Source organism: Pleurodeles waltl, chromosome 5, assembly GCF_031143425.1.
Source record: "Pleurodeles waltl isolate 20211129_DDA chromosome 5, aPleWal1.hap1.20221129, whole genome shotgun sequence".
NCBI classification, from domain to species: Eukaryota; Metazoa; Chordata; class Amphibia; order Caudata; family Salamandridae; genus Pleurodeles; species Pleurodeles waltl.
Window position 1 is genome coordinate 854667379 of NC_090444.1, and position 15176 is coordinate 854682554.

At 44.3% G+C, this 15176-nt stretch overlaps 1 protein-coding gene across 2 annotated transcripts in view; it reads left to right on the top strand.

Moving 5' to 3' along the window:
- The window catches only part of ABCB10 (ATP binding cassette subfamily B member 10), a 1288341-nt gene extending 1274548 nt beyond the window's left edge, over positions 1 to 13793 (top strand). Inside the window, exon 13 of one of the 2 annotated variants that reach the window (XM_069234944.1) lies at positions 13301 to 13793. In XM_069234944.1, coding sequence (XP_069091045.1) covers positions 13301 to 13547 — 247 coding nt within the window. In that variant the 3' untranslated portion in view covers positions 13548 to 13793. The remainder of the gene's footprint in view (positions 1 to 13300) is intronic. The other variant, XM_069234945.1, reaches the window with a different exon arrangement.
- The last annotated feature ends 1383 nt before the right edge of the window (positions 13794 to 15176 follow it).

A 15176-nucleotide genomic window follows, 5' to 3' on the forward strand; every position in this document is an offset into this window, starting at 1 on the left:
TGTTGTTAGTGTGGTAGGGTGACGCCTACAATAGGAATTGTATACGTCACTTCCGGCGCAGATGGCACTGAGCCAAACTAAACCACCTGCTAGTACACAAAGGTACTGCTTGAAAAGTTTCCGGATCCAGTCTAGTGCCTGGGGATATTGCTAAGGTAAGGAGTCTGCCGCTAGATAGTCTCTAGCAGATAAGGTATTACAGGAGGCAAGTAACTTCTTTGTTATTAAGAAATATTAAAGTTTCTTAACACATTTCACTCTTTGAATACGATAGATAATTATGGCACTAGTTTTTTCTTATAAACGTTTTTGAATACTAAATTAAGATGGCGTAGTATTGTTTTTATTATGAATGCAATTCGAACATCGCAGTGCATGCAAGTATGTTCTCTATGTCTACGAGGTACTCACGAATGTTTTTAAAGGAAATTGGACACTTAAGTTGTACATATTCTTTCTCATCTGGACTACAAATCTTCCCTCTTACTTGGACTAACTGCATAGTCTCTAGCTCATCTCGAATCTATTTTGAACTCATTTTGAGGTCTCACTGCAGACAGCTTTAACTGTCTTGGCGACCTAATGTTACCAATAATTTGAAAAGTACATGAAAGAGGCAGTAGAGAGAGAGCAGGTTTTTACGCAAATGTCATGATTTTGCTTTTCTGGATAGGCTGTCTTCAAGGCCAAGGCATTTTGTGGATTGGCAAATTGCCCCATTTGTGTTCCCATTAGTGATGGTGGTCAAGTAGCCCTTTTGTTTAACTGAAGAGGCAACATGACATTTTATTTGAACAATGTACTGACATAAGGACATTTTAATTGCACGTTTATGACTTTTATGTGTACTACATGTGTCATTCACTCACCACCTTTGAATGATAATTTATTTTACTTTGCTGACTTGATAATGTGTTGGAATTGCAACTTTTTTGTTCTTAAAGGTAAAAAAGGTACATGTGCATAATATTTCTTACAGCTTCAATAAAATTGCTGGACCATTGTCAAAAGCATCTAATATGTAATATTTTGCTTCTTATGCCTTTTTTGCTCGCAATTTGCAGTGCAAACATAATCCTCTGACTCCTTTTAATACTTTTTGTCTGTCTTCTAATGCACAAGCCAACTCGACTAATGGTTTGTTCAGTAAATGGGTCTTGTTCTCATCTTCCATATTGCTGTATTCAGAGGTTGCTTCATTGTAGTATTTTCTTGCTAGGGCAGCTAGGAGCAACGTGCATAAAATCACCCAACTGTTACCAAGCACTTACCCAAACAAAATGCCAAACCTATTGGCTTTGAAAGTGCATGTTCAAGAAAAATGAGACTTATTGGCTTAGCCAATCCTTGTCCTTCTGCCTTCAACCATGTGAGTCTTGTGTCCCTTCTGGCTCCCCTTCTGTCTCTTCTTGTCATTATTCAATTTCTTTGCATCATCATTAAACAGACTCTTGGCTGTGCCCTTTGTTACCCATCATCTTTTTTATATTACTAGCCCTGCCCCCACCAAAAACAATTCTTGCTTGTCTCCTTGCACTCCACTCTTTTTGACGTCCAAGTATTGGAATTCCTTGCAACTTTCCATCTGTTCAACCACTTACTTGTATTCCATAGTTTTTTTTAAGGAACTATCTTAGGGTTCTTCCCCTACGGTGGCTCTTAGACCTGGCATCCTTAGGGTGGTCTTAACCCAGAGTTTTTTTTACCTTTACCACCTGTTTTGTTGCTGTAACCTTTTGTTGGCCTTAGGACTCTGAACACTTTATCATTGCTAACCAGTGCTAAAGTGCATGTGCTTCTTCCCTAAAACATGGTAACGTTGGTGTATCCATAATTGGCATATTTAATTTATATGTAAATCCTTTGTAAAGTGGTATACCATATACCCAGGGCCTGTAAACTAAGTGCTGCTAGTGGGCCTGCAGCACTGGTTATGCTGCCCACTAAGGTAGCCCTGTAAACATTTCTTAGGTCTGCCACTACAAAGCCTGTGAATGAGTTTCACTGCTGCCCTGACTTGACATTCAAAACCTCTGCTGAGTCTTAAACTTCTCTTTTCTTGCATGTAAGTCACACCCCTAAGGTAGGCCCTAGGTAGCCCATAGGGCATAGTAAAAGGCAAGGCGCATACTTTTAAGTCTTTTATGTCCTGGTAATGAAAAACTCCCAAAGATGTTTTTCATTACTGTGAGGCCTGACCCTCTCATAGCCATCATTGAGAATTCCCTAAAATACTTTAAAGCTGTAATTCCTGATCGGAGAGGAGTAGCTGCATCACATTTAGTATAATTGAAATGGTCATGATTTATAATTACTATTTTTGAAATGTGACTTTTAGAAAGTGGGCATTTCTCTGCACTGTTGTTTGTGCCTACAGCCCATCTCCAATACACATGTAGCCTGGGCTGGGTGACAACTACATTTCCTTCAGACTCCCATGACACAGGATACTCAGCTGCATCTGCATTCATCTCCATACTTATGGGTTTTCCTGAGGAGGAGGTTGGAAAGAGCTCCCACTTACTTCTCAAAGTGTATTGGTCTGAGCCCACACTCTACTGATAGTCTCTGAGCAGGGGGTGAGCTGAAAGGGGGACCTGTGCCCTTCACAGAAACCTTTTGAAGTCATCCCCCTCACCAGAGGTGCTTTTTAGTATACGTCTGGTGCCTCTGGCCCTCTGAAAGTAGTACATTCTGGACACAAGGAAATGCTGCTGGAGTAAAGACTGCTGTGTGCCAGGATTGCCACTCTGCCAGGATTGACTGTTCCCAGGAACTGCTGCGCTGCCCTGCTGCCTGCTGATCTCTGCATGGTGGCCCACGACTCATCCACTAGCCTCAGAGCGACTCCAAGGGCTTCCTGACTTACCTCTGGTTCTACTAAGGGTCCCTGGGACATCAAAGACCTCGAGTAGATTTGTTGCATTCTGCAACCCACTTTCATCACCAACCTCAAGCGGCTTTGTTGCACTTTGCCATCCGCTTTCGTCAACAATCCTGAGCAACTTTGCTGTACTTTGCCACCTGCTTTTTTCAACAACCCGAGTGGCTTCACTGTACTTTGCTGCCCGTTTTCATCTACAACCACGAGTGGCGTTTGCTGTACTTTGCTGCCCACTTTCATTGACTGCCCAGAGTGGCTGCACTGCACTTAGTCGCCCGCTTTCATCAGAGACCCCGAGCAGCTGCACTGCACTTAGCCGGCCGCTTTCATCAGAGACCCCGAGTGTGAGAAAGTAGCCTCTTTCTAGCCTTGTTACCCCCACTTTTGGCCTGTTTGTGAGTGTATGTCAGGGTATTTTCACTGTCTCACTGGGATCCTGCCAGCCAGGGCCCAGTGTACATAGTGAAAACCCTATGTTTTCAGTATGTTTGTTATGTGTCACTGGGACCCTGCTAGTCAGGACCCCAGTGCTCATAGGTTTGTGGCCTATATGTATGTGTTCCCTGTGTGGTGCCTAACTGTCTCACTGAGACTCTGCTAACCAGAACCTCAGTGGTTATGCTCTCTCATTCCTTTTAAATTGTCACTAACAGGCTAGTGACCAATTTTACCAATTTACATTGGCATACTGGAACACCCTTATAATTCCCTAGTATATGGTACTGAGGTACCCAGGGTATTGGGGTTCCAGGAGATCCCTATGGGCTGCAGCATTTCTTTTGCCACCCATAGGGAGCTCTGACAATTCTTACACAGGCCTGCCACTGCAGCCTGAGTGAAATAATGCACACATTATTTCACAGCCATTTTCACTGCACTTAAGTAACTTATAAGTCACCTATATGTCTAACCTTTACCTGGTAAAGGTTAGGTGCAAAGTTACTTAGTGTGTGGGCACCCTGGCACTAGCCAAGGTGCCCCCACATTGTTCAGGGCAAATTCCCCGGACTTCGTGAGTGCGGGGACACCATTACACGCGTGCACTACACATAGGTCACTAGCTTCACAATGGTAACTCCGAATATGGCCATGTAACTTGTCTAAGATCATGGAATTGCCCCCTCTATGCCATCCTGGCATAGTTGGCACAATCCCATGATCCCAGTGGTCTGTAGCACAGACCCTGGTACTGCCAAACTGCCTTTTTCAGGGGTTTCACTGCAGCTGCTGCTGCTGCCAACCCCTCAGACAGGTTTCTGCCCTCCTGGGGTCCAGCCAGGCTTGTCCCAGGATGGCAGAACAAAGGACTTCCTCTGAGAGAGGGTGTTACACCCTCTCCCTTTGGAAAATGGTGTGAAGGCAGGGGAGGAGTAGCCTCCCCCAGCCATTGGAAATGCTTTCATGGGCACAGATGGTGCCCATTTCTGCATAAGCCGGTCTACACCGGTTCAGGGACCCCTCAGCCCTGCTCTGGTGCGAAACTGGACAAAGGAAAGGGGAGTGACCACTCCCCTGACCTGCACCTCCCCTGGGAGGTGTCCAGAGCTCCTCCAGTGTGCTCCAGACCTCTGCCATCTTGGAAACAGAGGTGCTGCTGGCACATTGGACTGCTCTGAGTGGCCAGGGCCAGCAGGTGACGTCAGAGACTCCTTCTGATAGGCTCCTTCAGGTGTTGCTAGCCTATCTTCTCTCCTAAATAGCCAAACCCTCTTTTCTGGCTATTTAGGGTCTCTGCTTTGGGGATTTCCTTAGATAACGAATGCAAGAGCTCATCAGAGTTCCTCTGCATCTCTCTCTTCACCTTCTGCCAAGGAATCGACTGCTGACCGCGCTGGAAGCCTGCAAAACTGCAACATAGTAGCAAAGACGACTACTGCAACTCTGTAACGCTGATCCTGCCGCCTTCTCAACTGTTTTCCTGGTGGTGCATGCTGTGGGGGTAGTCTGCCTCCTCTCTGCACTAGAAGCTCCGAAGAAATCTCCCATGGGCCGACGGAATCGTCCCCCTGCAACCGCAGGCACAAAAGAACTGCATTACCGGTACCCTGGGTCTCCTCTCAGCACGACGAGCGAGGTCCCTTGGATCCAGCAACTCTGTCCAAGTGACTCCCACAGTCCAGTGACTCTTCAGTCCAAGTTTGGTAGAGGTAAGTCCTTGCCTCCCCACGCCAGACTGCATTGCTGGGAACCGCGACTTTTGCAGCTACTCCGGCCTCTGTGCACTTCCGGCGGAAATCCTTTGTGCACAGCCAAGCCTGGGTCCACGGCACTCTAACCTGCATTTCACGACTTTCTAAGTTGTCCTCCGGCGGCGTGGGACTCCTTTGTGCAACTTCGGGTGAGCACCGTTTCACTCGTAGTGCCTGTTCCGGCACTTCTGCAGGTGCTGCCTGCTTCTGAGAGGGCTCCTTGTCTTGCTCTACGCCCCCTCCGTCCCCAGACGCAATTGGCGACATCCTGGTCCATCCTGGGCCACGGCAGCATCCAAAAACCCTAACCGCACGATTTGCAGCTAGCAAGGCTTGTTGGCGGTCTTTCGGCGGGAAAACACTTCTGCACGACTCTCCACGACGTGGGGGATCCATCCTCCAAAGGGGAAGTCTCTAGCCCTTGTCGTTCCTGCAGAATCCTCAGCTTCTACTGTCCAGTAGCAGCTTCTTTGCACCCACAGCTGGCATTTCCTGGGCATCTGCCCATCTCCGACTTGCTTGTGACTTTTGGACTTGGTCCCCTTGTTCCACAGGTACCCTCGACTGGAAATCCATCGTTGTTGCATTGCTGGTTTGTGTCTTCCCTGCAGAATTCCCCTATCACGACTTCTATGTCCTTGGGGGAACTTTAGTGCACTTTGCACTCACTTTTCAGGGTCTTGGGGTGGGCTATTTTTCTTTCCCTTACTATTTTCTAATAGTCCCAGCGACCCTCTACAAGGTCACATAGGTTTGGGGTCCATTCTTGGTTCGCATTCCACTTTTGGAGTATATGGTCTGTGTTGCCCCTATCCCTATGTGTCCCCATTGCATCCTATTGTAACTATACATTGTTTGCACTGTTTTCTAATACTATTACTGCATATTTTGGTATTGTGTACATATATCTTGTGTATATTTGCTATCCTCATACTGAGGGTACACTCTGAGATACTTTGGCATATTGTCATAAAAATAAAGTACCTTTATTTTTAGTATATCTGTGTATTGTGTTTTCTTATGATATTGTGCATTTGACACTTGTGGTACTGTAGGAGCTTCACTCGTCTCCTAGTTCAGCCTAAGCTGCTCTGCTAAGCTACCATTATCTATCAGCCTAAGCTGGTAGACACCCTATACACTAATAAGGGATACCTGGGCCTGGTGTAAGGTGTAACTACCCCTTGGTACTCACTACAAGCCAGTCCAGCCTCCTACACCGAGTGGCTTTTTTGAATTTCTTTTTGTCCTCATTCACCCTAGGCCTTATATAAAGCTCCTTTTCTTTTCAACCAAGACGAGAAGAGTTTTTCCTTGGCCAGGGGATGCTCTTTCCTCTCAAACAATCCTCAGACTGTCCCAGTTCCAGGAGGATTTCAGAGCAAGATATAAAATCATTGGACCAATAACACAAATGCACTTTCATTCAGTAATACTTAAACAAAAATTCTATACCTCAGTGTCCTGATTTCCAGTTCAATAATGGTGCCCAAAAGTTCCCCCGCGTCCTGCCCCACCCCCGTCATTTGATCCAATTCTGCAGTACAAAAAAAGTCCCTAAGCCATTCTGAATGGCCTGGAGGGGTCTTTGAAACCCATTTTCTGCATATTTCTCGCCTCCCCAACAGTATTGCGTAAAATATAAGCTTCTTATCTACAATTATGTCCCGATCAGCACGTCCCTGCTGATCTTCATACTGACCAAAGATTATTAGCTGGAGAGAAGCTTCAATTTCCCGATCTAGTATACTCGAAATTGTTTCACATACTCCTTCCCAAAAGTGTTGAATATCAGGACATTCCCAAAACATATGAATATCAGTGGCTTGGATTAACCCACACTTTGGACATCATGCCTCCTGCCCTCCTTTCATTTTAGATAATTTCTCAGGGGAAATATAAACTCTATGTATCGTGAAATAATGATTTTTCCTAAGAGTGGCCGGTTTCACAATACAAAAAAGCATTTTTAATGACTCTTCCCACCACGTCTTAACTTCCTCTTCTGAAAAAAATATTCCTCCACAAATCACTGGGAAGTACAAATTCGCCATCCACCCCTTCTAGGATCCCCCAGTACCAAGCAGACACTTCGTGGGAACCTCCATTTTTTTTATCTGTAAAAATTTCCACCTAGACAAAGAACCACCCGTCCTTAACTGCAATACTTCCCAAGGAAGAGGAACCCCCTCCGAAAACAAATCTCCCCAGTGCTCTAATCCTGCTTGTTTTATCGGTAGCGCTAAAATATCTTGAAAGCATTCTGGGGTTCCCGGGGAGTCCCAAATAGGTGCATCGGCATTATAATAGGTGAGTTTTGCAGATTGTCTGATGTGGTACCAGCTTTCTGCCAGCCCCGCATAATTTTCAGCTTTATCTTTTTGAAAAATTTGGGGTCCCCGAATTTAAACATAAAATTGGTTGAAGCGCTTTTGATATTAGAAGCCATTATCTTAAACATTAAACCCGTAGTCGTTGAGTCTAAGGCAAGAGACAATGTTCTAAAGTTTTTCAAAAGGAAGGCCCATGCATAATATTGCAGCTCTGGTAAAGCCAACCCGCCCTTATCCTTACACCGACGTAACTTCCTCCGAGAAATCCTAACACCTTTAGAACTCCAAATGAAGTCACTTATGAGGCGCTGCATTTTTTCTACGCATATTTTCTGCATTGGGAGTGGGGAAGTAGAGAACAAAAAATTCCACTTTGGAAGAATAGACATTTTTACCAAGTTAACTCTTCCGATAATCGTTAAGGGAAGGTGAATCCAGCTTTGTAATAAACTCCTAATTCCAACAACAATTTTAACTGGTTCCTCTCAGCTAGTTGATTAATATTTTGAGGTATCAAAATTCCCAAGTATCTAATTTCCTTTTTACAGTAAACACATTCATACTCCATACTCCAAGCCATAATTTCTGTTTTTTCCACATTCACTTGATAAGCAGACACCTTACCAAACTCCTCAGCCAGCTTGAGAATCTCAGGGAATGCAGTTACTAGATTATCTGTGTACACCAGAAGATCGTCTGCATACAAAGCAAGTTTCCTCTCCCAGCCCTGACAACAGAAGGGAGAAATCATCCTGTTCTGCCGGATCTTCCTCGCAAATGTCTCCATATATAAGTTAAACAGTACAGGAGATAACGGACAGCCCTGTCTAGTGCCTCTTGCTATAACTATAGGGCCAGTGAGATTCCCATTCACTAATATTCTAGCTATAGGAGCTGTATATATCTGGTTTATTACCCCACAAAGATTGTTTCCCAACTTAGCTTTTTTTAACAAGAGTTTCAAATAAGCCCAATTTACCTGATCGAAGGCTTCCGCGGCGTCAACCGTGATAATCCCTAAAGGGGAATCAAAGGGTACTGCCATATCTATGGCCCGACTAATTCATATGTCAACTCGTGCAAATATCTCCCTTTCGAAAAGCCCTTCTGGTCAGAATGTATTAAACTATTTACTACTCTGCTTAGTCTGTCCGCCACTATTTTGGTAAACAACTTATAATCACTATTCAATAATGAGATAGGTCTGTAAGAAGACCAATTAGTCAGATTTTTCCCGGGTTTCAAAATCAATGAAATCACTGCATCATTCCATGAAACAGGCAATCCTATCTCATTAGAAAAAATCTTACCAAATAGCTCGACCAAAATTGGAGTAATAACATCACCTAATACTTTATACAGCTCCACCGGAATGCCATCAGGGCCTGGGGTTTTCCCTTCTTTACCCCCAGCTAAAGCCGCCCTCAGTTCCTCAACCGTAATAGGGGCATTAAGAAATTCCTGTGTCTGCTGCGAGATTTCCGGTAACACATCCTGAGCTAGCCAATCCTCCACTAATCCTTCTCGCACCTCCCGGTGCTCCGAATACAAAGATGTAAAAAAAAATCCTGAAACCCTTGTTCAATATCCTCCCTACGGGATAGTTTTGTGCCAGTATCTCCCGCCACTATTTCCTTAACATGGCCCCTAACTTGATCTGTTTTAGCTTTCCAAGCAAGCAATTTCCCTGATCTCTCCCCATATTCCAAGTGTTTAAGTTTGCTAGCCTCCCATCTCTTAACTGTTCATGCCTGTAAAATATTTGCCAATCGTGTTCTTAACTCGGCCAACTCTGCTCTTCCTAGGTCCTCCTGGGTCCCTTCATCTTTGCCAACCAGCTTCTCACTTTTTATTAGCATTTCCTTCTCTAGCCTATTTATTTCGTCACTAAACACTTTACGTTTATAGCATGAAATACTCTTAATTTCCCCTCGTATTACCGCCTTAAAGGAGTCCCAAACCGTTGATAATGATTCTGAGCCTATATTAACCTTAAAAAAACCTTCAGTCTCTCTGCGTAATTGCACCAAGACATCCTCATCTAGCAATAATGCACGCTCCAATGTCCACCTCTTGAACATTCTTCTCTGGGGGAGCGTCAAATGCAATGCTACCACTGCATGGTCTGATAAATGTGGGGGCAAATATTCAATCCTATCAACATTTTCCAACATCCTATCATCTACTAAAAAATAATCGATATGTGACGCGTGGCTATATTTCTTATTAAAAAAGGAAAAGACTCTGGCCCCCCGTCCCTCTTTCGTCATATATCACACAAACCGTAATCTTTCATCATTCTCTTTAGATAACATTGTGATTTTGGCGTACCTAAGGATCTGCAAGTGTCCGTTCTATCCAGTCTATTATCCAGCACCACATTAAAATCCCCTGTCATAATAATTGGATCTGAAAATTCGATGAGCTGGGAAAAAACCTTTTTAAGAGGTTCAATATCATCCGTGTTCGGCCCATAGAATCCAACCAATATCAAAGTTACCTCATCAACCTGAATTCTTACTATGACCCAACGACCGGCTTGATCCGCCCTTAACTCGAGGATTTCTAGTCTGGCTTGCAGACCTTGTTTAACCAAAATAGCTACTCCCCTTGTGTGAAAGTTATGAGTAGTACAGAAACACATTTGCACCCATTTTTGGGCCTTAAACAACTCCTTACACTCATCTGCGGCCAGGTGAGTCTCCTGCAAAATTCAAATTTGCGCCGGTGAATCTTTTAAGTATTGTAGAATTTTATTCCGCCTTGATTTGGTCCTTAAATTAAACCATTGATGTTCCAAGAAAGTAGCTTAATCGAGAAATTCCCCTGCCCTCTACCCAATCTAACCATTCAAAATTAACCCGTCATCCCTCTGCCTTGGTGAGTGAGGAACTATTTCAATGCAAAACTCAAAAACACAAAACTCTAAAAAAGAAACCCACCAACCTGATACCACCCCCTCCCTAACCCCTCCCATGGGGGACCCCCCCACTATATCGGCCACCATGGGCCTGATTTTAGAGCACCCCGCCTACCCGGGAGCGTAAGATTTCAAGAACAAATTATTTTACATGATCGGTCTGTTCTTTTTTAATAAGATCTAACAACTCATCCGCCCGACCTGTTATCCTTATATTATACATTTTATTGTTGTACATTATCCGCAAGAATGCCGGAAACTTCAGCTGGGCCGTAATTCCAAGCTTTTTAAATTCATCCAACCTTTTCCCCATCTCCCACTGCCTATCCATTGTAATCTTCGATAGATCGGATCTAATCTCAAATGTCACATTTTCAGCTCTTAATGATTTCTGTTTCAATGCGCTATTCAAGATTTTTTCTATTAGATGATAGGTTAAAAAATTAACCAAGATTTTCCTTGGTCTAGTGCTATTGGGCCGCCTCGTAAAGGGGTCACGGTGTACTCTCTGAATGTCTTTTTCAATCTCTTCCAGCTCACATACGGCTTTAATAAGGGAAACCACATAGGACTTCAAGTTTGCCCCTTCTGCCCCTTCTGGGACCTTTAACAGCTTTATGTTGTTCCGACGTGAATAGTTCTCCAACTGCTCAATCCTGACTCGTAAACCTTGTTCTTTTTCGTTTAAGTCTCGAATCTCATCCTTCTGATGTTTCAACTCCTCCTTCTTCCCCCCCTATCAAATTGTCTTTCCAAAACCTCACAGGCCTCTCTAATCTCTCCTTGATTGCTCTCCGAGCTTGCAAAGCCCTTTTTTATATCCTCCGAGATGGAGAGAATTACCTCCTCCATGGAAGGATTGTGTCTGGGGTCAGGGGCCAACACCTGAACAAGGGGAGTGCTAGAAACCACTTCTGGTATGACTCCTTCCTCCTGTCGCAAAATAGATGAATTACCACCTCAGCTCAAAGAAAAATCAAAACCGGCTTGTGTATTCTCTTGGCGAGCCGAAATATCAGTTAAGGGGGAGGGTAACTTTTAGCCCCCTCGCCAGAGTCTGCGCTATTTCTAGTGTGCTTAATCGTGTGGCTATCCATTTTTCCTTGTCCCGGTACCAACACAATATCCTCCGGCCTGGCCTTAAAATAAGCCCTTAGTGAGGGTGCGAGTCTGTGCTTATTTTTTAATCTCCCCTCACTTCCTTCTTTCTTTTTCTTGAATAAGTGATTCGTCTGGTCCGTTTTGCTCTTAGATTTCCCCTGTCTTTCACCAACATCAGTGTCCTTTTTCCCCCCCCTCAGCCCCAAACCCCCTACCTGTAAGGTGTTAACAGAGGTCTGGGGTGGGGGAGAACTCTTATCTCCTTGTTTGTAAGTGCCCCTGGCCCCCGCGACGCCCACCACCTTACTTGTAGATTCCAGATTTGAATTTGAAGAGTGGTGCGTTGTCACGCTATCAGGCTCCTGAGAAACCTTCTCAGGAGCCTTACCGATGCTGACTCTGCCTGGATTCCCCCGCAGGGGAATCCTCGCCGAACCCCTTCGCACCCGGCGGAGCTCCAGCGCGGCACGCCCCCAGTGCCGGAGTCTCTCGCCGGATGCCTCCCCCGGTCTCAGCAATGGCCGGGATTCCGCGTCTCGAGCGACCGGGCGGCACATCCAGCCGATCGCTGTGTGTGCGTGCCATGCCCCCAGGAACGGCGGGAGGTGCGTCTAGCGAGCTGCGGCTGTTACGCAGCCCGCCATGTCCCCGCTCCCACCCCGAGTGGCTTTGCTGAACTTTGCCGCACGCTTTAATCAAAAACCCAGTGCTATTCCCTTGCATCCATTACCCACTCGCCAAGCCTGAGCTTTGCTTTCACTCATCTTTTTGTGCATTTTTGGTCTTGATCTTCGTTCACCTCCCATCCGCCTCCAAAATTCTTGCCCAACTACTCAAGCGTGCCCATTGCCTGCTACTTGTGTAGGCTTGTCTTCCTCTTCCTGTGTTTGCCTCCTCTCAGGCATCGCCTCATTACTTGTGTCTTAGCACTGCTTACTTTCCAGGCACTACCTTTTTTCTTTTTGATTAAGGACTTCATAAGAGTGCAAGTGTTTTCCAGCTGTTTCATTTACTTCGCTTACCCCCGCCACCACACACTGTTGCTTTTTCTCTTACCTTTGTCCTTTCCCACCCACTCCATGTTGCACTCACCCTTCTGTGCTTTTCCACCCATAGTGTTACTTTCTCGCACATGTGCTTCTCGCTCGATTTATGTCTACCTCTCCCATCCTCCACTTCCGGTTGCTGTAACAAGTCTTTCTTATTTATTTTCTATTTTCAGAGGACTAGGCAGCAAATTGCTGCCATTTCTATTGACATAAAAGCTCTTTTGTACAGTTAATTAACCTGTCAGTTTTGGTTTGGTAAATAAAAAAACCCTGGTTATTTGTAGCTGCACATGCGTAGTGGCGAGATATATTGGCTTTGCCAATCCTTGTTGTTTCCTTCGACTGCTATCCTCCAAGCATTAAAATTCCATTCTTCATGGCATCTATCCCACCACTACCTTGCATTCTTTTCCCCGTTTTGTCCTGTGTTAAACTGTATTTTGCATCTTTTTTGATGTATTCTTTTTGTCCAGCACTTTGACTAAAGTGCTTCACGAAATAAATTACATGAATTGAATCATGAAAGGGAGCACATCTGAGGAGGAAGAACTGAGCAGGAGAGAGATTTGCTTGCTGTGAAACTTTAAATATTATCCAACGTAGCAAACAGGACATATAAGAATAATACAAGGCTTTCAATAACTCTTTAATGAATCTTGTATAACAAATGATTTGCAGTTTCCCAGTCACTCTGTGGAAGGACTTCCATCAAACAGTACATCACATGTTTACAGGGAAAATCATTACCTTGTATTGCAGCAGTTATTATCATTTACTGAAACCTTCCTTTGATAACACATATTTTGTGTTGCTTTTGTCTCTAGTGCACTTGATGCTGAAAACGAATACTTTGTCCAGGAAGCACTTGATCGGCTTATGGAAGGACGGACAGTCCTGATAATTGCTCATCGTCTTTCCACTATCCAAAATGCTGATGCTATTGCTGTTCTTGACCAGGGAAGAGTCGTCGAAAATGGCAAGCATGAAGAACTTCTAGCTGTTACAGATGGACTATTTAGAAAATTAATGGAGAAGCAAGCGTTTCTCAGAAATACCGCTTGCAGTGCCTGAAGTACAGAGACAGCTTTTAAACAAAAATAAAAACAAAGTATAGGGAAAGACTTAAACAGAGAGGAAATGATGTAAGAGTTTAATTTATGCTACTATGAGTTATTTCATATATAATTATATTTTTCCAAAGACTTGATTGTAATGTGTGCTTTATTATTCTGAATTTGTAATAACTGTGCATTTTAAAATATTGACCCCTATGTTTTTACAGATTGATTATCCTTTAACATTATTGTTAAGTCCATTAAAAAACTAAAAAATAAGTTGTTGATTTATTAATTTTCTACTGCGAATGATTTGTAGCTGCAGTATGATAACTCTTGTTTATGAATCTGCATGTCCGTGTGATTTGGCAGCGTGTTTGTGAAACAAAGCAGTCCACAGTTTGTAGTAAAACGTTAGTGTTGCAAAGCATTCCCATAAAAGCACTTGAAGGATGTTTTTGGAAGTGTAATGTAAATAACTATTACTGATTTTAAGTCGGACCATATGATAATTGATGTTTGAAACCTCAGCTTTTGTTTGTGTTTAGGTCCCACCTAAATATTGGAAATGCCCTTGGACTCTAGTTTTTTTTTTAATTATTATTTATTTTGGCATTTATAAAGAGCAACATCAAACAAACACATCGGGGAGGTCATAAACGTGAATCATGTCCAAATAGTAAAGTAAATGGCATAAAAGTCTTACAGCCAACAGCTTAGTGCGCACTGAAGAGGCAACCTTCGCCATAAATCACTGTTATAATCTGAAACCCAAAAGTATTCCCCCCCCACCCCCTCCCGACGTAGAAAAGAAACAACATACAAATGACCTCAACATCAGGGAGTGTAAAGCAGTGAGGAATAGAGACAGAGAGAGAAGATAGGAAGACAGAGCGGAAGAGATGAGAGAAGATAGGGAACGCATAGCCATCAGATCAGCCTGACATATGAAACCAGCAATGAAGTAATGCAGCAGGGGGGCAAAGCCATTGTGCAAGTCTGAGGGCGCTAAGAGCGGGAAGTCATTGGCAAATAGGTCTCTAAAAGGAGTGCAGAGGGGCCCATATATCTTGCGGCTGAGATCCCTCCAGCATCAGGTCACAGTAAATCATGAATTGGTCCTGACAGTACAAAGCATCTTGCAACCATTCCGAACAACGAGGAGCCTTCCGCCCCCCCAACACATCGCCACCCTACTCTTAGCCAGCAGCAGCAGTTCCATCAGTCTTCTGTGTGCAGCGAGGAGTCCCTCAACAAACCCCAGGAGGGCATGCCTGGTGGTCTGAGGTAGCTAAAGGAAATGCATTGTTCTGCCTTCCTGGGACTGAATTGCTCAATCCCCAGGAGGGCAGAAACCTGTCTCTGAGGTGGTAGTAGCTGGGGCTGCAATGGAAACCTCGGAGAGCTGGTTTGCAGTTCTGGGGGCCCATGGTGGAACACCCAGGGTGCATGGAATTGGGCACCCAATACCAAATTTGGATTGGGGGGGGGGTCAATTCAATGATCTTAGACACCTCACATGGCCATATTCGGAGTTACCATTGTGAAGCTACATATATGTATTGACATATATGTAGTGAATGCTTATAATGGTGTCTCAGGAAGTCCGGGAAACTGGCCCTGGACAATGTGGATGGCACCTTTG